The sequence below is a fragment of the Chiroxiphia lanceolata genome, chromosome 3 (assembly GCF_009829145.1).
Source record: "Chiroxiphia lanceolata isolate bChiLan1 chromosome 3, bChiLan1.pri, whole genome shotgun sequence".
Lineage (NCBI taxonomy): Eukaryota > Metazoa > Chordata > Aves > Passeriformes > Pipridae > Chiroxiphia > Chiroxiphia lanceolata.
The window spans coordinates 5,133,329-5,153,054 of record NC_045639.1 but is presented as its reverse complement, the minus strand read 5'-3'; the positions used below and the strand labels follow the sequence as shown (position 1 = coordinate 5,153,054).

General features: G+C 45.4%; 2 protein-coding genes across 5 annotated transcripts in view; one reads left to right on the top strand and one right to left on the bottom strand.

Annotated features, from left to right (window-relative positions):
- Nucleotides 1–19,726, top strand: part of PAK5 (p21 (RAC1) activated kinase 5) — a 199,506-nt gene that overhangs the window by 37,487 nt on the left and 142,293 nt on the right. For 2 of the 4 annotated variants that reach the window (XM_032682858.1, XM_032682854.1), the window contains exons 1-2: nucleotides 2–170; nucleotides 820–894. In XM_032682858.1, coding sequence (XP_032538749.1) covers nucleotides 846–894 — 49 coding nt within the window. In that variant the 5' untranslated portion in view covers nucleotides 2–170; nucleotides 820–845. Of the gene's footprint in view, nucleotide 1; nucleotides 171–819; nucleotides 895–19,726 lie in introns of those variants that run through there. The other 2 variants (XM_032682856.1, XM_032682857.1) reach the window with 1 other exon arrangement.
- LOC116784328 (D-beta-hydroxybutyrate dehydrogenase, mitochondrial-like) lies at nucleotides 4,835–17,765 on the bottom strand. Its single transcript, XM_032682863.1, has 4 exons — nucleotides 17,411–17,765; nucleotides 11,594–11,746; nucleotides 8,660–8,790; nucleotides 4,835–5,975 (listed from the first exon to the last, which is right to left on the bottom strand). Exons 1-4 carry the CDS (start codon nucleotides 17,763–17,765, stop codon nucleotides 5,628–5,630), a joined length of 987 nt encoding a protein of 328 aa, XP_032538754.1. The 3' UTR covers nucleotides 4,835–5,627.

Here is a 19,726-nt window from a genome sequence, read left to right as displayed (position 1 = left end):
CGTGAGGCGGCGGGTCCCCTCAGCCGCGGCCGCTCCTCTCGGTCCCCTCGTCTCCGGCGGGTACCCTCAGTTCCACCGGATCCCCTCTCGGCGCCACCGCTCCCCTCAGTTCCGCCAGATCCCCTCAGCCGGTGGGGGTCCCCTCAGCGCCGTCGGGTCCCCTCAGCTCGGTACGGACCGGCCCCGAGCCGCCGGGAGTGAGGCGGCCACGCGGGGAAGGAGTTGGGTGTCGTGGCCTTTGTTGTCTTATTGCCGACTTACTTAACAAACCTCCTTCTCGTGCTACGGAAAGCAGCGATGAATAGTTGTTTTACCCTCTAAATTTTATTAGAGTCGCAGCAAAAGTGGAGCGGTGAGGTCTGTGTATAACCCAACCACACAGCCGTCCCCACAGGGTTTGTGTAGCACAATAATATAAATGAGCTGTGTTAGAGTTGAATGGAAACATAATCGTTCACAGTCCGGGCTGGAAGGAGAAACCTGTTTATTAACAGCAGAAGAATGTCAATGAATGGGGAAAAATGCTCAAAACTGTTCAAGTGGAGCCTGAGTCATTCTAGAAGGCAGCAGCAGTAACACTGGGACTACCCAGGCCCTCTGTATTTCTCTTCTCTCAACTTCCCTTAGTGCCTAATTTCCAGATGCCACAGCCCAGCCCTCAGTGCTCCTGTCAGGGTCAGTAATCGTGTATGGGATAACTGCAGTGAGACTCTTTGTCTTGTTCCTATCTGAGTTTGGACATTGAATCATTTGGAAATCACCTCTAGCATTAGGAAATTCAACAAAAATTGTTTTTTGATGTGAAATCTCTTCTGCCAGGGAAGTGGTGACACGCAGCTGGAGCCATGTCCAACAGCATGGAGAGGCGGGTGATGAAAGCCCTGGGACTGTGTGGTGAGTCACAAGAGAAAAACATCATTTTAGCATAAAGTACTTCATTATTTACCCTGCAAGGAGTGCCATTTGTACAGTAGCTATTTAGTTTTAGCACTTTGTTATGCGAATTGGCTGGATTGTTAGTCTTGCATTGTTCTGCCTTGGTGGATTGCTTTCCTCTTTGGAAAATAGAGCACCCAGGCCCTTCTCTTTCTCCTTGGTCACACTAAATGGATGATGCAGGCATGGCACAGCAGAAGATGTTCCGCTGCCGGTTCTCTGTAGAATTTGTGCTTTTGCTGTTGCCAAAAATAAGGAAACACGTGTGTCTTGGCCTAAGTAAGGCCCAGGGTAAGTTATCTTTTTTCATTTTGTAGAACAGCACATATTAAATGCCCATTAGAAAAGCCAGCATGTGTATTCTGAAATTTAGCCCAAGATGAAAATAACTGAAGATCCTGTTTGAAACACCTGCATGACTTGACTCTGGAGACTGTGGAAACGTATGAAGCAGACTGTAACAAGTATGGGTACTTAATATGTCACCCCAAGTGTGAATGTACATGAACTGCATGTGTATATATTTAGATTTTTATGCTTGATTTATTTTGTCATGGTGATCCGCTTTCCATGAGCTTTTTGAGAGTCACAGTAAGAACTCATGATGCAAGAAGCAAACCATCCTTTTTCAGCAGCTGAACATCATATTGGATGTTTCAAAGCAGTGTGGCTTCAAGAGCAGAGATGCTGCTCTGGTATTAGGGTACTGCAACGTATCCAAAATAAATAGGATCTAAATCCTATAAGAGAAACTCACAGTATTTCCTGCCTTCAGAGATAAAGTTCACAAGAGAAAATTATTCCAAGGTCTGAAGCCTCAAGCTGTTGGGCTCTCTGTGGCTGACAGCTCAGTTTTGGAGGAGTGCCAGGCTAATGCAGGAATGCAAGTGGGATGGTGCTGGTAAAAATGTAACTGACTGCACTAAGGAAAGAAAGGTGTAAACGGCCTGGAGCTTTAAACATAGCCCAGAGATTACAGCTCCCAGAGCCAAACCTGGGAATCACAGCACAAAACTGGGCACAGTGTTCCCGTGGTCTGGTACAGACCCAGGTGTCTGCACTGCTTGAGTCTTCACCTGAGGGCAGGGCTGCCCAGAGGTCTGAAGGGGCAGGAATTACATGTGAAAACATTTCACTGATAAACAGGTGGTTCCAAGAATTTGAAATACAAAGGCTGTGAGGTTTTGTTTGGTGCCAGCAGAAGGTGCCATACTGACAGCACTTACACAGTCCCTCTGTGGAACAAGGGGAACAATATAGCTGTCATTTCAGTTGCTGTGTCTTTATTGTGCTGGGGTGTTTTTTCTGTGGCTGTAAAAGCACGAGGATGTTACAAATGTCCCACAGCCGACCTTTGGAGGGAGGCTGTGCACCACAAGGACTCTTGTGCTGGTTGGCACTGAAGTCCTGCTAACATCAGTGGGAGCTGGGCTGATGATGGCCTGACTTCAGCTGGAAGCTGTGCTTGAGGGTTGCATAGTTTTTACTTGAGCCTTTTACTGTGCAAGTAATTATCACTGTTATCCAGCTCTCCAGATTCTGATGCTACCGCAAAAAATCTGCTGTGTGGTGCATTCCACCTCATTCAGATTTGCCAGCTTGGGAGAATGACACAAATTTACACATTTGGCTAATTCTGAAGGTCATTTGGACTGTTTCAGGTCACTGTGAGTTACACTGAGGGAGCACAAGATGAAATCAGGATGTCAGTGTTGCTAAAAGCCAATACACTTCCCTGCCTTGCCCTTCCATGGCACTGTACTGGGAGTGAAGTGCAGCTGTATTGGGGAGGGGATGTAACTGCACCCTCTCAAATCAGGGAAATAGTCTCCTTCTGGAAAGAACAAGGAACTTCTGGGGATGATCTTTGTTTCATGCAGCAGCACAGCCACCCCAGAACCTTGTGCTATATGTGTCTTTCCTGGGCTCCACTGTTTCTGGTTTTGGTGCCACTCTATGAAGTTGTTGATATCAACTCAGATCAACACAAAACCTACTAAACTGATTTTGCTTAACTTGTTTGCTCTTCTTTATAGTCCTTCTGTAATTGTTCACTGTCAAAAACAATGCTCATTCTTTCTACCAATTAATATGCACTCTTGGGAATAAACCTTTGCGTAGAAGGGAAAGTCGATGACGTAACTTTTAGCTCCCTGATACTGTGTCCTTGGAGAAGAGACCTGGGGGAAAGCTGTGCCTCCTTTGGGGTGGTTGTTTTCAGGGGAAAAATTAACTTTTTTTTCCATCACCATTTCCTATGAGGGTCTCTTTCCTATTCAGCCCAGGGATTCTAAAATCATTCCCACTACTTTTTTTTATCATGTTTACTTGTCTAAAGCTGTGCCTTGGAACACATATAACTCAGTGGGAGGACTCCAGATGACTTTCAGTGGGTTGTTCTGTTAATAACTGAAGCTCTGACTCTCTCTTGATTAGTTCTTTATATGTAGATCATGTTAAAAAGCTGAAGGGAGAGAAGAAAGAAAATAGTGTTATAGCTATTTTTCACTTAGCTTCTACTCTGATGGGTTAAACAGCGATGAAAATACAAGCTGCCTTTATTTGTCCCATCGTTTCTCACCCAGCCTGTCACTGTACCCTCTCTAAAATCCTGTGCACTGCAAGTTCTTAGTTTTCAAGGTGAAAGAATAGATGTTCTGGAGCCTTGCTCATCTGATGTTACAGGAGGCTACTGAAATATTGATCGCTTGCTTCAGCCTGCACACAGCAAATAAAGGAGGAGTTTTCAGTTGGAAGTTATTTTGCATCTGCAGGGCAGATCTGGTGGTGCTGGCTCTGAGCAACTTAGTGCAGTAGCTTTTAGAAATGTAAACAGAAGGGAGACAGTGCAATGGGAAGTGACATTGTTTTTGAGGCACAGAGAAGCTCCTGTACCCTGGGCCTGATGGAGAAACATCTGGGTTTCAAAGCTGCTTGTGGAGTTCAGTGCTACTTGTTGTGAAGAAGGGTAATCTGCACTAAGAACAGATAAGAGCATGAAAGCAATGCTTCCAGAGTAATGTAAGGCTGCTGAAATCCCTGAGGTCAAGCAGGGAGAATTCCTATACAAGAAATCCATTGGTTCAGTTGGAATAAGCCTTGCTCCTGTTCCCTTGCTTGGCCTTGCTCAGTTGTGGTTAAATGAGGAGAGGGATGATAATCATCTGATTATCTTGCTGTGGAACAGTTGGGAGCCCAGGCTTGTCCTCTTGCCAATGCCAGCTCCAGGGATGGGTCCAGCATTTGGAAAGAGAAGTAACATGTTCCACAATCTCCAACAGGTGCAGTGGCTGTTTCACTGCTGAGCGTACCAGGAGAAAACCTGGAATAATCAGTCTGTTTGCTCATCCTAGCTGCCCAGTTACCCACTGGGGAGAACATTAACTTTTCTCAGTAATTAATCTAACATATTAAGAATGACTTCCAGGTATAGGATGCAATTTCTGGTTCAGACCAAAAAGGGTTGACCATGTCAACTTAGAGCAGAGTCTTTGGTTTGATATGGGAGAGCTGGCATGGGGGAGGCTGAAGCTCCACGCTCCTGCCCTGTATCTACCAGTGTCACCACAGTTGATTCCAGCTGTTCTGGGATCTTTTGGTCCCAGAGTTCTTGGATTTTGTGCCATGCCACAATCAAGCCAAATTTAAAACCGTGTATGTGTAAACCAGGAATCTTTCCCACAACAACTAGTAGGAGACTGTTAATGAAGCCACCATGCTCAATCACTCTCATAGATAAAAGTTACTAAAGTTCCCCTCTTCTTGTTAATAGATACTTCATCAGACCCTATTCCTTATAATGTAGCAAAACCAGAGCTCCAGGCTGAATATGTTTTTTCTGAGCTCCAGGAATACTGATATCTGTCACCTTAGGTTAACACATTGATTAATCCAGACATCAGATAAAAGATAGAGTTTATTTAGGATTAAATACTCATTTATAAATAAATGGAATATGCGACTTATTTTCCGAAGTGTTTGATATATTGGCTTTGCTACAGATTTGTTCAGAACAACCTGAAAAAGGCTTGAACTGTAGTTAGCCAAGACACTGTTCCCATATTACAACTTTATTATTTATAGTATCATAGAATGGTTTGGGTTGGAAGGGACCTTAAAGATCATCTATTTCCAACCCCCTTGCCAGGGGCAGGGACACATTTCCCTAGACCAGGTTGCTCAGAGCTTTGACACTTTGGCTACAGCCCCTTAACTCCATTCAAAGTATTTCAGGGTCCATTGCTTATTCCTAACTTTTCCATAACCTCTCCCTATCACCTCTAAATAAATGGCTGCTCAAGTTTCTACAACTAAGGTCTTTTCATCTCTGCTGGAATGACTTCAGGTGTACAGTTGCCCTGTAGGATGTGCTCCATTTTGTCTGCATCGTGTCTGTAACACAGCACCCTGCTATTGCAGTAGAAAAAGGTGAATTAAATTTTCTAGGCAATATCTAAAGCAGTGCAAGTGGCCTTTTTTTTTCCCACACAGGAGAGATAAAGTTACCTAGACAAATGATTTGATTTTACACAGGGAGGGTCCTGTACATTTTTTCCCCTGTGAATCAGTGACAGTTTTGACTAGGGAGACCCTCCAAAGCCTGTATTGCTTAATTGGTGTCATTATAATGCCTGGGGGCATTAAATTCAGCTCTGAATTTCACATTTTGAAAACTGCCTCACCCAAGTAGGCTATGCAAGTTTTACTTTACTCAGAGCATAAGACAAAACAGAATCCATCACAACAGTGGGGAATAAAGCACACACAAACACCAGTGCCTTTTCCTTCAGCTTTGCCACCATGTAACGTGCTTTGGGTGCAGGAGATGTTAAAGCATCTACCATGGCATCCACAACCTCGTGGCCATTAGTGCTTCCTTCACTGAGAATGCTGTTGAAAAAGTTTGCCCGCTCCTGAACGTACTCCTTGTTGTAAACAGCCTTTTCCTCCTCGCTGAGTTCGCTCCAAATCTCCTCGGCGCTGACCGGTGGCTGGATCCTTGTGGAGCGCGCGTAATTTCCTGGCTGAATAATACAGACCTGGGAGCAAGATGTAAAACTTAGCAAGATGCAATCAGTCATTGTGAATGCAATTAAATCCCACAGTCAGTGAAACAGATCAAAAGCTTTCTGCAGGCAGACTTCTTCTGGAAAATGCTGCTTTGTTGAAATTTTAACCTTTGAAACTTGACTGAAATCAAAATGTATTCCTGTGAAACGTTTAAGATTGCAGAGGTGCTTTATTCTGACTTCCTCATTTCACTCTGATGTTAATGTTCTTGTTTTGACTACTCAGCACACCCTCACAGAATGCAATAGTGCATCTTTGATTTTTATAGAACGCTTAATGGTATAAATGTTTTGACAATACTGAGACAAAGCATTTCAGTATGACTTTGATGTCTCCGAAGTGGAATACTTTGGATTTTTCCCTCAGTGGAGAATCTTGAAATTGATAATTTTTTTGACCCAATTTGGGACAAAAGGAGATGTCAAAAAAAATTAGAAGGTCCTGGGGAAAGAAGTGCTGTTTTCCCCAAGTAGGTGTAATTAAAAGTAAACTAGGTCTTGTCAGCCAAGTACAGGGGGAACCAAAGCTCCTGGTCTGCCTTTCACTGAAGCTGTCAGCAAATTTCTGTGGGTTTGTGCACATGTAGATTTAAACTGAGAGCACACAGGTCCTTTGCTGCTCTGCCTGTTTTCCTTGTGTGTGTTGTTTCTGAGGCTTCTGGGGAATTTCGGAGCAGGCTGAGCACTCACAGTATCCATGCCTTCCCTCAGTTAGCAGCAGGCTTGTTCAAACTATTTGTAGATATGCAGCATTAAAAGCTCCATGGCATTTGACTGACCTGATTTCTACAGAGCGTAACACAAGGTGAGGAAAACCAGTGCTGAGCTGTGTAGGAGACTTGGGGATGTGACAGGCGCTCTCTGGGAAGTCTGTGGTCACGTAAAACCTTAATGTCTCCAATCTGCCACCCAGCTCATCTACCACAGCTCCCACCTGTGTGTCAGTGCTGGCAAGGGGCTGCTCTCAGCCTGCAGAGCACATCTGAAGGATTGGGGGCAGATCCTATTCATGGGGAGCAGGACAAACTCCAGCAGAGAAATGGTGTGCACAGCTGGGGCAGCTTAGGCTGCCTCGGGTAGGTTTGTCCCAGGACATCTTTAGGAATCTTCCCTTCTGGTGCTATTTAGAGAAGTATCTGTTATTAACCAAATTAATGCCAATAGCAAGCTCCCCACATTTATTGTAAACAAAGGGGGTGTAAAAACTTCCCTTTTTTTGAGTTGGCTAGAAGAGAAGGAGAGATGGTATTTTTTTCCATTCCTTGATTTTCTGTAGCCTTTCTAACAGAAGACAAGTACTTTGATTGCTGTAGGCAGCCAGCTTGCATGGCCACAGTTCAGCCATAGCTCCATCTGTTCCTTGTCACCTCTGTGCAGCTTTCTCCTGAAAGGACAGAGGGGACAACAGAGCAGGGGAAGGGAGCACAGGGAAGCAGGACTGTGTATTTTGAAGACTCTCCACAGGGTAGGTTCTCAGGCAAATGCCAGCCAGCATCTTGCATACAGCGAGAAACAGAAAAATAACTCTCACGGACGTTCTGGAAATGTTTGTCAGCCTGGCTCACTCTGTGTGCTGGGACTGTTCCAAGGAGGGGAACAGTAAAAATCCCAAAACTACTGAAGTAGCTAACTTGTTAAACTAAGCTCTTCCATGCATTTGAGATTATCCTCAGCTAATCAGTTGAAATCCTCATCATGCTGTGGGGTATTAGGATCTATAAAATCACTCGCATTTTATAGCATTTTATAGCATTTTGTATTTATCCAACAGGAGTGGTTAATAGGTGCATAGCTGTAATTTTTTCCCAACACAAAGCTTCTGAACAATGCTGTAAATCTGTGTATGTAAAGAGAGCACCAATGTAAACCCTCCAGGGAAGACTTTTAGGGTTTGAGTGTTTCAACAGTAGAGTGACTCCAAGGAAAAAGCCTAGTGAAGCTACTTAGTGATCTAAGCTTCAAGTTTGACTATCAGTGTTGCTTAGGCAGGGCACTAAGAGCACTCTTAGAGCCTCTTAGGTTAAGAGAATAAAAACATAATTACTCTGCACAATAATGCCTCTTGCTGTTCTCACAAAAAGGAAGGAGCTTTTAAGCACTGATGTTGTAAGAGAAGAGAAGGAACCCCTCAGGCAGGTGACAAGCCCCCTCCTCTCTCTGCACAGCACTCAGGGTCTGGGCTCTTTGCTCCTGCAGCCACCCCAGGGAACATTTGAGTTATTTGGTGCTGTTACAAGCTCTGTATGGAATATGGCACTGCTCAGGCAGGCCTGTGTCAGGAAGTTTCTCCACTGTAGAGAATGTGGAAAAAATGTGCAAGTTCCAGTGTTGGCACACAAACCTGCTGTCCCACAGCTTCTCAGAACTGCAAACATCACCCAGGCCCACTGTTCTTAGTGATTTCCAGCTAAGCCACAGAGAAACCACCTCTTTCCAAAGGGAAGCTGCACCCATGGATTCAGTTCTGATTTTATCTTTGACACTTTGGATGCACGGAGCTTACTTTGCACAAGATTGGATGTTATTTTGCATACACTTGTTCCCTTGGCCAAAATTTCCACCTTGTGCTGGTTTGGGGATGGGTCTTTCTCATATGAAAATGAGTATTAGAAATAGCATGGAGTTTGACTCAAGGTACTTGTTACATCACTTACCTGGACACCAAACTTCTTCATTTCCAGTCTTAGAGCATCACAGAATTTTTCAATTGCTGCCTTGGTCATGGAATAAATGCCATTTCCCAGAGTAAAATAAGCAATGATGCTGGACATGAAAACAATACGTCCTGGAAAGAAAATAGTTCAAGTCACATAACTTTGCTCTCAGTCTTTAACGTGGAATTGGTTTACCTCAGGCTTTGAGCTGCTAATTCTGTGGTATTTATGAGGCTGCTTTACTGCAGAGTATGCCAAAGCTGGGCAGTGTAGGTGTTTGGTCCCCAGCACAGAAGTGCACTCAGCTCTGTAGGCAGAGAACTTCACACAAAAATCTGCCCTCCTTCCATCTAGTGACAGATGCTGGACCAGGCAAAGTTTAACACACTCCCAGCGTGCTGCTTATTCCTTCTGAGTCTGAGACAGGGTGGAAAAGGTGGAAACAAAGCAGTCCCCTAAAATCTTTAGACTGAAAAGTAGTAATAAACCACTGTGCTAGTAAGAAGAAGACTGCAAAGGAGAGGAGAGGAGTAGATGGTTTGCCCTGAGCTGGATATATGGTTACTAATACCATTTTTCCTGTGCTAATGATGTCTGTGCACTGAGACACGGCTTTATAACTGTGCACACAAAGTCAGACTGAACACTGATAAGCCTCACCAAGGAAATGTGACTTGACAAAATGTGTGCAGCATTACACTGTTCTGCTATAATTTCCCTGATCTGTGCTGCTTTTCCCCCTTTATAGCTCCTGCTGAGCGCAGGCATGACTTTAATAGCAGAGATTTCTGATCTGAAGCACTGGGTTGTGCTTCATTTCCATTGTTTACTTGTCAACTTCTGTCACACAGTCATACCATAGAGTAAGGAATGTGTGAATGTGGATATATAAACACCAGAGGTGAGGCAGAAGGTGGCCTTGTCTCTAACAATGCAGAGAACAGAGCTGCACTCCTGTTGCTGCCACATCTGGGCAGATACATCTGGGCCCCAGGTCCGACCAAAAGGAATAGGGCTGTGGGATATCAAAAGGGTGTCACGGGAATGCTGTGAAATCTGTCATTCTGAATTAGGTTCCCTGCCTTCCTACATAGTGTCCTGAATAAATCTTACACTCAGTAAGAGGAAAAGAACTACCAGCTTGCTGATCAAGATGTTGCATGAGCTGACTTGGCAGGCTGGAAAAGATAAGGGGAAATGTTGCTCCTCTCAGGGTAGGATGCTTAAGTTCTAGGCTAGAGGGCAATACCTCTCTTTACAGGTACTAATAATCTTGAAGTTTTTCTTAGAATAGCTGCCCATCCTAAAATGGCAGCAAGCCCCTTCCTTCAGGATGAGTGATGGTAGAACAGCCTCTGCCTCCTTTGTCCAGTAGCCAAGTTATTTAGGGCCCACATCCAGGATGGGAGACACATCATTTTTCTTCTCTCTTTGCCTCAGGTAACTGAAACCCAGCTTTTCCAGGAGAACACACTAACATTTGTAATTCAGGCTTTTCATTTGGAGAGGTCACTTGCTGCCCCCAAGAACGTGAGCTTTAGCTGTCCTGGCTGTTCCTGCAAAGAAGGAGACAGGAAACCTTGGGTTTTTCCCTAAGAGTACCCTGGTCTCCTCTCCTGGTACTTGATGGTACTTGAAAATGGAGTGCAGGCAGTTAATCAAGGCAGCATTGTCAGCCAGGGGTGAGATGCAGAGTGCTCCTCTGAGCTAAGGTGCTGTGTATGTGCAGCCATCCAGTCCTCAATCTTCTAAAATTTTATGCATGTACTTAATATCATATACACAATTAGTCCCCTTTGCTTCAAAGTAACCCTGTGCAATTCAGGAAGTCAGAGAAATGCCTCTGGTGGATCAGCATCACAGAGTTTTAGCAGTAAGCAGGACATCACAGGAAAAAAAGGGATGTCTCCCTGTGTAATGGCCACATAACACACTCACTGGGTATATACAATAGCACATTCTTTTACAAAAACACATCCAGCTCGCAGTATTTAAAGGCTTCTTTCTTCTTGTGTCAGAATATCATTAACCAAAGGCAACCAAGCACAAAGAAGCAGAGTAGCCAGAAAGAAAAGAGGATGCTTTTATCTTACCAACAGTTTGTGTAGCAGTGACATCTGGGGCTTCCAGGTGAAACTCAGCCCTTCCTGTGCCTGATGCTGCACACATAGAGCACAAATCCTCATCTCTTACAGCTGACACACACGAGCTAAGCAACAGTGGGAGAAAGGAAAAGGGTATCCACTTTCCCAAATACAGATGGGGACAGGTAGGGAACAAACTGCAAAGCAATTGAGGTGTGCTGCCATGCTGGAGAGGGTTATGAAACCATTTCTTCTCAGAAGAAAGGATAAAGCCCACGAGTGTGCAGGCCCGTGCAAATGCATTTATCCCACTGGATACCTGTGTGTCTCTGTGTATGACATTGTTTCACATACTTGAAGTCTCCCGCCCCAGGTCACAGAGAGGATCTTGTTAGACCTGGAACTGGAAGCTGGATGTCTCTAGTTCACCTCTGCAGGGTCATCCTTTCTCTCCTAATTGCCAAACAGTAAAATAGTAAAGCCTAAGTAATAACATTAAGCAGTTCATTGGATCTTTGTGTTTTCTCATTGTCAGTGCTTACAAAGTCTTGCCTGGGCTTAGTGATCTCCTGCAAACATTTTTCATCTCTTTTTTTGAATCAAACACTGAGATAAATCCTTATTTGTAAATACTTCTATGTACTGCAAAGACAGAATCTTTAAGGATATTTTTTACCCTTATGACTTTACCCTCTTTTCAGGATCAAGTTGCTCTTTCAGGCCACACAGAAGGAGGCTGTCATTTCAGTTCAATGAGAGACAATTAAAGCTGCTTTTATAGATGCTACATTACCCTGATTATAGTAAGCTAATTATTCTACAACTCTAAATAACAGTGGATTAGCATTACCCTTGTATTTCCTTAGAAGGGGAAGAAATTCCAGGGTTGTCCTGATGCTCCCAAGGAGATTCACATCTGCAAATTTTTCATATGTCTCCATAGACAGCCACCCTGTCTCACCAAAAGTTGATATTCCTGCATTGTTGACAAGCCCCCAGAAACCTGTGGAAGAGAAAGGTCTCAACGAGCATCTTTAACTGAGAAACAACCACCACTAGAAAACAAAGCAACTCTGGTGATTTGGACCCTTGGAAACAACCATATAGTTGTGTTATGTTTTTGTCTTTTCTGCTTGTAAGCGCAGGTGTGTTTTGTTTGATGAAGGAATGCAATTGTGGCCATTATCTGGACTACATGGAATGGTTTGAGTTGGAAGGATCCTTAAAGATCACCTAGTTCCACCACCCTGCCATGGGCAGGGACACCTTTCATATAAGTCTCAGTGCTATTTAATAATCGCTCACTTTATAGTCATCTTAAGTTATTTATGACTAATATGATCTGGGAGGCTAAATCTTACTGACAGTGTGGTGTGCCATGATATTTTAATTACTTTAATCCCACTGTGTGCTATGAGCAGCTTTGTGAAAATTATATTAAGCAGTCTAAAGGCTAAGGGGTACTATTTTCAAAGTGACCGACTAATTTAGGAGCCTAAGTCTTGGATCCTTTTCTAGGATTTGAGCTTTGATTCCTTCTGAAATCAGCCAGAATCAGGTACATGGGTGCAGCATTGGGTAAGCAAGCAAGGTCAGTGGCTACAGTGTTTTTTAAATTTTGTACTCTTAAACAACTTTATTACCCACATAAGGACAGGTTTTGGTGCTAAGGAGCCCCACCCTTTCAAACGCAGTAAGATTTCAGCGTTTACAAGCAGAGATTTATTGGCAGCAAAGCTTGTTCTGACAGAACTCTGTGACAGAAAGTTTGAAGCCCTTTAGCCCAAAGCCACAGCACATTTCATGTGAGCCCTGCACAGCGTTAACAAGCTCAGCTGCTGGAAATGCCTGTCTGTTGAAGTGAGGACTGCTCAGGTTGGAGCTGACATGCTGCCTAAATCTGCCTAAATGCTGATCAAGCCATGCTGACTTTCCATGCACAGATCTGTAGATGCACAGTTTTGAAAACATTTCTGTTTCCATCCTCAAATCCTGACTGGCAGCGTTTCTGGGGTGACCAGCAGCATAAGTAAGGAGTACCCAGGGCAGCCTGACCTGCACTGAAACAGCTGCATTTGCAGCTTAGTTCTGCCAGCCTTGACAATTGGCTCATGCATTTCCTTCAAACAATTCTTATGTGTGTGTCTGAGGCAAAGGATTGTTTTGCCATGCCTTCTACAGATCTCTCAGCCTGGGTTTCCTGGGGGGCAGAGCGGCCCTCAGTGCCTCTCTGCCTTCCTCTGGACACAGAGTCTGGGCAGAGGTGTGATGCTTACCCAGCTGGAGCCTCCTGGACCTGTGGTAGCAGAGTTATTCTCAGGGGACATTTGATCACCCAGGAGAAGGCACTGCAGAAACGCTTGGGCTGAATCCTATTCTTTCTAATCTCCTCTGACAAAACTAGTGCAATGATTCCGTGGTATCTTGGTCCTTCCAGAGCCCTGCCAAGAACTGCCAATACCAGATTTCACTCACAACAATAGCTGAAACAAAATTTTTGGAATTAGTCTGTAAAGCAGACCTCTGTAAGCTTTTCTAACATATATACACTATTTTATTACCTATTCAAATTGGTGTTTAAATAGAGAAAGAAACAAAGTTCTTTTAGTGAACATCTCATTTGCAGAGCAAAACGCTCAAGATCAGGAATCTACCAGCCAGAACTTGGATAACTCTGTCCTGCAAAGAGACTAAATCACTATTCAGCAGCCTGTCACACAGCAATCCTGGACACTGTACCTCTCTTGTAACTTTAGATACAGATGGACTGATGTCCTAGTAATGCAGCAGTTTTGTCTGTACTCGCTTCTTTTCCATGGCCCCAAATGTTAGCAGACAGAGGAGAGGAAATGGACCAAAACATTGGCCACTGGAATTGGGCACCTTACACTTCCTTCTTCCCCCCTACCATTGTCCTGTTGCTCCAGACCTTTCCATCATTTTCTGGCTTTATTTCTCCTTCTTAAAACAGAACCAGCCTCATGGGACTTACCTCCCAGTAAAATGCTTCAAGATCAATGGATTAGAGTCCTCTGTGAAAGCTAATTGTCAATATTTTTTACTTGCACATGATCCGATCTGCAGATGGATCGAGTTGCTGCACATCCCATCTGTGTCTGCTCAAGGCTGGAGGTCTCTGTACTCAGGGTTATTTTTACATAACTCTAACACAACACAAACTAAAGCCTGGCATCACTGTAAAAGCTATTCCCTGATATCTTCAGCTTTACCTTTTCTAATTAAAAAAGTTATTTTCCTTCTGCCACTGCGCCCTGTGCAGCACAGCAAGAACACTTGCTCCAGATATCCCTGAATTCATTAGGACTTCGGAAACACAGCCATTGAACTTCAGACAATTGATTTTCTTCCTCTGAACTGTGAACCGCAGAATTTAGCTTGCAAGGCTTAAGTTTTCTCTCCAGCCTCCTGTGCTTCAAAGCCTCCAGGTGGTCAGTGTTGGGCCCAGCCTGTGTCTATGAACAGAGTTCACAGAATAATGGCCCCTTCCTTCTCCACGGTGGCCAAATCCCAAGAGGGGAGAAAAGCTGGCCTGAGTTAAACTGAAACAGATTTTATGAACAGAAGATTAAGTAAAACATAAAAACACATTTTGCTCAGGGTCAGCTCAAAACATTTTGTTTGCCCTCAAGCAAAACGTATTGTTTCTTTGAATGTTTTGGCATTCCTGAATGGGAAATGTTCTGATATTTTCCAGAATTTTTCCTGCCACTTTGTTTAGTTGAATCAATTCTCAAAATTTGACCCAAATAACAAACAGTTCATTATTCCCTTATTCCACTTTCTCAGAATATTTCCTACCTCTTAAGAAACAACCTGCCCAGCTCCGTACTCAGGGTACTTGAATCTGCTTTGGTCTTTCTTTTCTGAAATGTTTGTGGTAAAAATCAGTGCTGTAAATGTGCATACAAAATATATTGTATATTTGCTTAGACAAAAGCAGCTCAGGTAACCTAAGAAATACAGATGGAAATCCAGAAGGCCAAGGCACAAGAATCAAACAGCTGAAGGAGGGAGATGTTTCATTTCCTCAGTGTCCATGCACAGACACTTTAGGAAAAAGCAGCTGATGTTTGGTGTGTCAGACTGTCAAAACAGAACTCATTCCAAGCCCAGTTTAGAAAGAGGGGTGTTAGACTATGCTACGCAGGCAGGGAATAAATAAACTGGGAAGCGGGACTGGACGTCAGAAAGCAGGATGTCAAAGAGATTTCCACTGATCTCTGTGTTGGAAAAATGGATCCCAAGGACAAAGATTAAAAGATACCGCCACGAATCTAAAGAACCACTTTAGGAAACCAAACTTAAGATTAGTGAGGCTTTCAGGAGAAGGACAGTAGCTCTCACATAAGCTCCCCAAGAATTTCTACTTCGTGACATGCTGATCAAAAGGCACATATCCAAAGTCCTTTTTTAGGCCAAAAATGTACCTGATGTTTTTCCAGAAACTCTTAAAAGTCCTGCTCCTATTCAAGTCAGTCGAGCTGTATGCTTGCAAAAGCTTTTGAAAATTAGGCTGTTTCTGTGCACATGCCAACACACAGCTAATACCTGAATTAGGCCAGACTCCCTAAACTCTGACAGGTATACTTGGGATCACCGATCTTTGGAGCTTCTCATCTAAACCTGAGCCCATGTGAAAATGATGGGCTCTCTCCCGAGATTCCAAACCCATACTAAAGGACACTAGCCAAAGGAAGAGAAGTGTGATTTGCCATGTTCCCAGTGAAAAATGAAGAGAGGGAACAACCCCCTCAGTCCGTGGCAATGCAGGGTGGTAGCAGGCCAGATGAGACTCCTGAGTTTTATTTATGTACATTCATGAGTCACCATCCTTCATATGGAATATTATGCTGTGGTTGTCTTCATTGCAAGGATGAGTCTATCTGTATAGGGAATCTGGGCTAAAATATTGTACCATGGCTGAATTCCATGAATGTAAAATCTTAATTAAGTGGAAGACAGTACTTAATAATCTTGGAGTAGGAGGTAGGACTAAAACTAATATCCCTCCCTTCCAGCTAGCTACATATCACCCACTCACAACAGGCAAGAAAAGGAGGAGAATTCCTGTCTGCAACAGAAGAAAATCAGAAAAATTCTGAGGTTTGCTGTAGAGCCTAAGAGAGTTGCAAATCAACATGCTCCAAAGGCCTGGTCTACTTCATATTGACTTTAATGTGCACGAACTTTCTTCTTTCTAAGCAAGAAAGGACTCTAAATACTTTAGAAATTCATCTCCATGGGTGCACAAGCCATAAAAACAAATAAAGAAAAAGGAAGGCACCAGGGCCAGCAGTTTCATGGAGCAACAGTTACTTGACTCTAGAGAATGAGCTACATACCACCAAATTGATCTGTCATCCTTTCAGATTGACATAATTTCACAGCTCAGAATAGAACAAATATTTATAGGGAAACAAACCGTGAAGTGGCAGAATATCCAGCTAGGTGTGTTACCAGTAGTTTGGATTTCTGCTCTACCAGCAAGTTAGTCCTGAACTGTGGATTCCAGGGTCTGCAGGACAGCGTGAACATGACACTGCGTGTGAACATGACACAGCACAGGCTGCCAGAATTACAGGATAAATCATCTCAAACCCAGAGTTTCAGGTGACCCGGTCCCCATGGAGCCTGTAAGGGCTTTTGTGAGTCATCTGTGTTGTGTCTGCAGGTTGACAAAAAGCCTGAGAGGGGAGGCCTCTTACTCTTAATCAGATAAGGTCAAGATCAACCATAAATACACGCACTTAAGGAGCGGCGCCTTACTTCACTTCTCATTTCATCCCCTTCCCAATGTGCAAATGAGCCAGGCGGGCAGAGGCCTTGCATTTCATTACTGCTCTGCGTGCTTTATTCTCCACTTTTATGCCCTGCGTGAGCAGGAAGTATTTGTCTGTAATTCTGAGGGAAACAGCCTGAGGAACGTGCTCTGCGCCAAGTGATCCCCGGAATCACCCTGGGTGGCTCTCGCCCTGCAGCCCCAGCGGGAAAGGAGGTTCTGTGGCCCCATCACCTGCGCCGCGTCACGTGTTCTGAAGGGATAACCCAGGATTTAGGTTGTCTGCAATTATTCTGAAGCTAAATCTATCCATTCCCCGGGGTGCACTCTCCCTGCAGGGTGTGTAATCGACAGATTTCCCTTTCAGTAACCCTTCCAGGGACTAGCCTGGCCAACCTCAAGTGGCTCCGAGAAGCAGCTGCTCTGGTATGGCACGGCCGCTGCCCTCGCTGCATTTCCTCTACTTATTTCCTCTTTCCACAAGTCTTGCCCAGAAATCCATCACGTTCCCACCCCTCCACGCCTGCACAGCTGTTCTGCGCTTCCTCTGCCGTTCCCTCCCGTGGGATACCTGCAGAGGGGATCCAGGGACGCTGCGCTCGGGGAGTTCCTCTCCTGGTGCGAAGCCGAAGCTGTACAAAAATCGCACCCGCTGCACAAAAATCGGACAAGCCCCAGTTTGTGTACACACCGAGGCATTTTTAACACAAAGTATTGTTGTTGTTACCCACAGCGGTAACTGCGATCAGCACCATCAGCGACGGCTCTCCCCAGTCCAGCAGTCCCGGGCGAACCGAGCCGCCGTCTTGGGGACCCCGTGGTCTCCGAGCCCCCCGCGGCCGCCCCGGTCCCCCCGTCCGACCTCACCTCTCTCGGGGAGGTGGCTGAGCACCATCTCCTTGGCCTCCCGCACGTCGCGGGCGCGGGTCACATCGAGCCGCAGGACTCGCAGCCGGCCGGGCTCGGCCGCCGCCTCCCGCTGCAGCCGCCGCGCCCCGTCCCCGCCGGGGCAGAGGCAGCCGGCGAACACGGTGAAGCCCAGGCGGTGCAGGCGGAGCGCCAGCAGGTGCCCGAAGCCGCTGTCACAGCCCGTGATGAGCACGGCCCGCCCGGCCGGCTCCAGCCGCGCCGCCCCGCGCCGCCACCGCCGCGCCAGCGACAGCGGCAGCAGGAGCAGGAGCAGGAGCAGGAGCAGGAGCAGCAGAGGGGCCGCTGCCCACATCCCGCCCGCGCCGCCACAGCCCCGCCGTCTGGGACAGAGGGAGGGATGGAGCGCCCTCCCCTCTCGCCCGGCATCTCCTCCCAGCCCGACGTGCCCTCCCCGGCATCTCCTCCCCCGGGCAGCGGCCGCCCGCAGGCACCGCCCTCGCTCCACGGGCGTGCGGGGTGTCCGCTCCCTCCGAGCGCCGGTGGGGAGCGGGAGCGGCGCCCTGGGGGAGCCCGAGGCTCGGCAGGGGTCTGTCCCCGCTGGAGTCTCTCGCCACTTTTAGTTTCGAGCAGAAAAGCGCGGGCTGTGAGCATGGGCAGCTGGAGCTGCGCCGGCGAAAGGGAGCTGGGCTGTGCCGAGATCCGCTTGCATGGACAGTTCAACTTCTCCGCTCAGCTGGGTTTTATACCGCCCCGGTGCTACAGACTGGCCGCAGGGCATGAAACGAAAGCAGCATGAGTGTTTCTAATCGGTCAGATGGGGATTTCTAATACAGCTGCACTATTACGTTACAGTCGCTATATGTTACGTTTTATGTTACATTATAGTATTAAACCGATGTGGGGTTTTCATGGCTCAGGTCTGTGTCTGCTGTTATCTCAAGGGTCCCTACATTACTCCATGGTGGAGGAAAATGTCTGCTTCTTGTAGGCTAAAATGACAGTTACACATTGCTGAAAAAAAGATCCCTGAGAGCTAAAATTACAGGAGAAATTTGATTAGGCAGTGCTTACTCTGCCCTTTCTTTTGTATGAGCAACTCTCCAAGCAGCTATTGAAAGGGATACTATGTCATATCTGCCTCCTCTGAGTAAAATGAAATGATTGAGAGAAACAGATACCTTTATTAACTGTGATTTAAAGTTGGTTTGTGAAAAATACAAAGGGGCCAGAGTCATTCATTGACATACAAGCAGTTGCAGAGGAAACAGAAGGCCTTAACACACAGAGGGATGGTCCAAATATTTACCTGAACTACATCCCTGCAGCAGCCTTGTTCGTATTTAGTGAATAACCTGTATCTGGTTGTGGCAGAGGGGTTTCTGAACTGCTGGTGCCCTGCTGCCCCTGAGTCTCCAGAAGTGACATTGTCCCTGCAATCAGCCGTGTATCATGTTTGCTTGGGGATCCCTTTGCACTGACAGAGAGAGTTTTAATGATATCTTAGGGAGAAAGGGAATAATCATTGTTTGATTTGCTTTTCCATGGACCAAGACATTTCCTGTGTCTGTCGTCCTGCTGGCAGTACATCTGTCTAGATTTACTTTAACTTTAAATTGTTCAGTGCTCTCTCTCTCTTCTGCATTGCTCAGGTCTCCAAAGGCATTGCATTATAGGACTCAAAGCCTCAAGTGGCTTGGGAAAGGATGTTGTGCTTTGCTGCTGGGAGACAAAGTAGGACATGAATGGTTAAACCTCAAAGAAGATATCCAGATATTTGTCCTCAGTAGGATTTATTTGACCATGCTCCATCACACTGGGAGATGCTGCCCTCTTTTAGCCTTCAAAAGATCATTCAGTCTTCTGCAAGTACACGAGTCACAAAGATTTATCTTTACATTTAAAAAATAATTATGCAACTTTCCAAATCATGAGAGTTGATAACAGCCTGTCCTGCAGTCAGCTTCCCTGTCTGGTTCCTCCTGGCATAAGAAGACAAGGAGGGATTCCAGATTCACCTCCTCCATGCCTCTTACCCTCCTCTGGTCCATGTCTGCCAGTCTCTCCTCTCTCAGCTTTTGTGTTTCGTTAATAACAGGAAGAAAGTTATGGATTACAACTGCGTCCTTCACAGTTAGAAACAACTTCTGGACTACCTAGTCCGGGAAGTGAGGCCACTTAGGTCTACAGTGCAGTGTATTGGCAGTAAAACTCTATTTGTTGGGATGGTTTTCTTCTGGTTTATAGTATTCTGTTCTCATATAGACACATATGTGTACACACAGGTACTCATGCCTGTATGTTAATGTGTATTTT

Bases quoted from the DNA above. Each gene is read 5' to 3' on its own strand.
- LOC116784328 (XM_032682863.1), bottom strand. From the start codon at position 17,765: ATGTGGGCAGCGGCCCCTCTGCTGCTCCTGCTCCTGCTCCTGCTCCTG. The intron at 8,791-11,593 runs GTAATGCTAATC...TTTTCTTTCCAG, and splicing joins CCTTCTAAGGAAATACAAGG to GACGTATTGTTTTCATGTCC. The intron at 5,976-8,659 runs GTAAGTGATGTA...TCTTGCTCCCAG, and splicing joins TGAAGAAGTTTGGTGTCCAG to GTCTGTATTATTCAGCCAGG.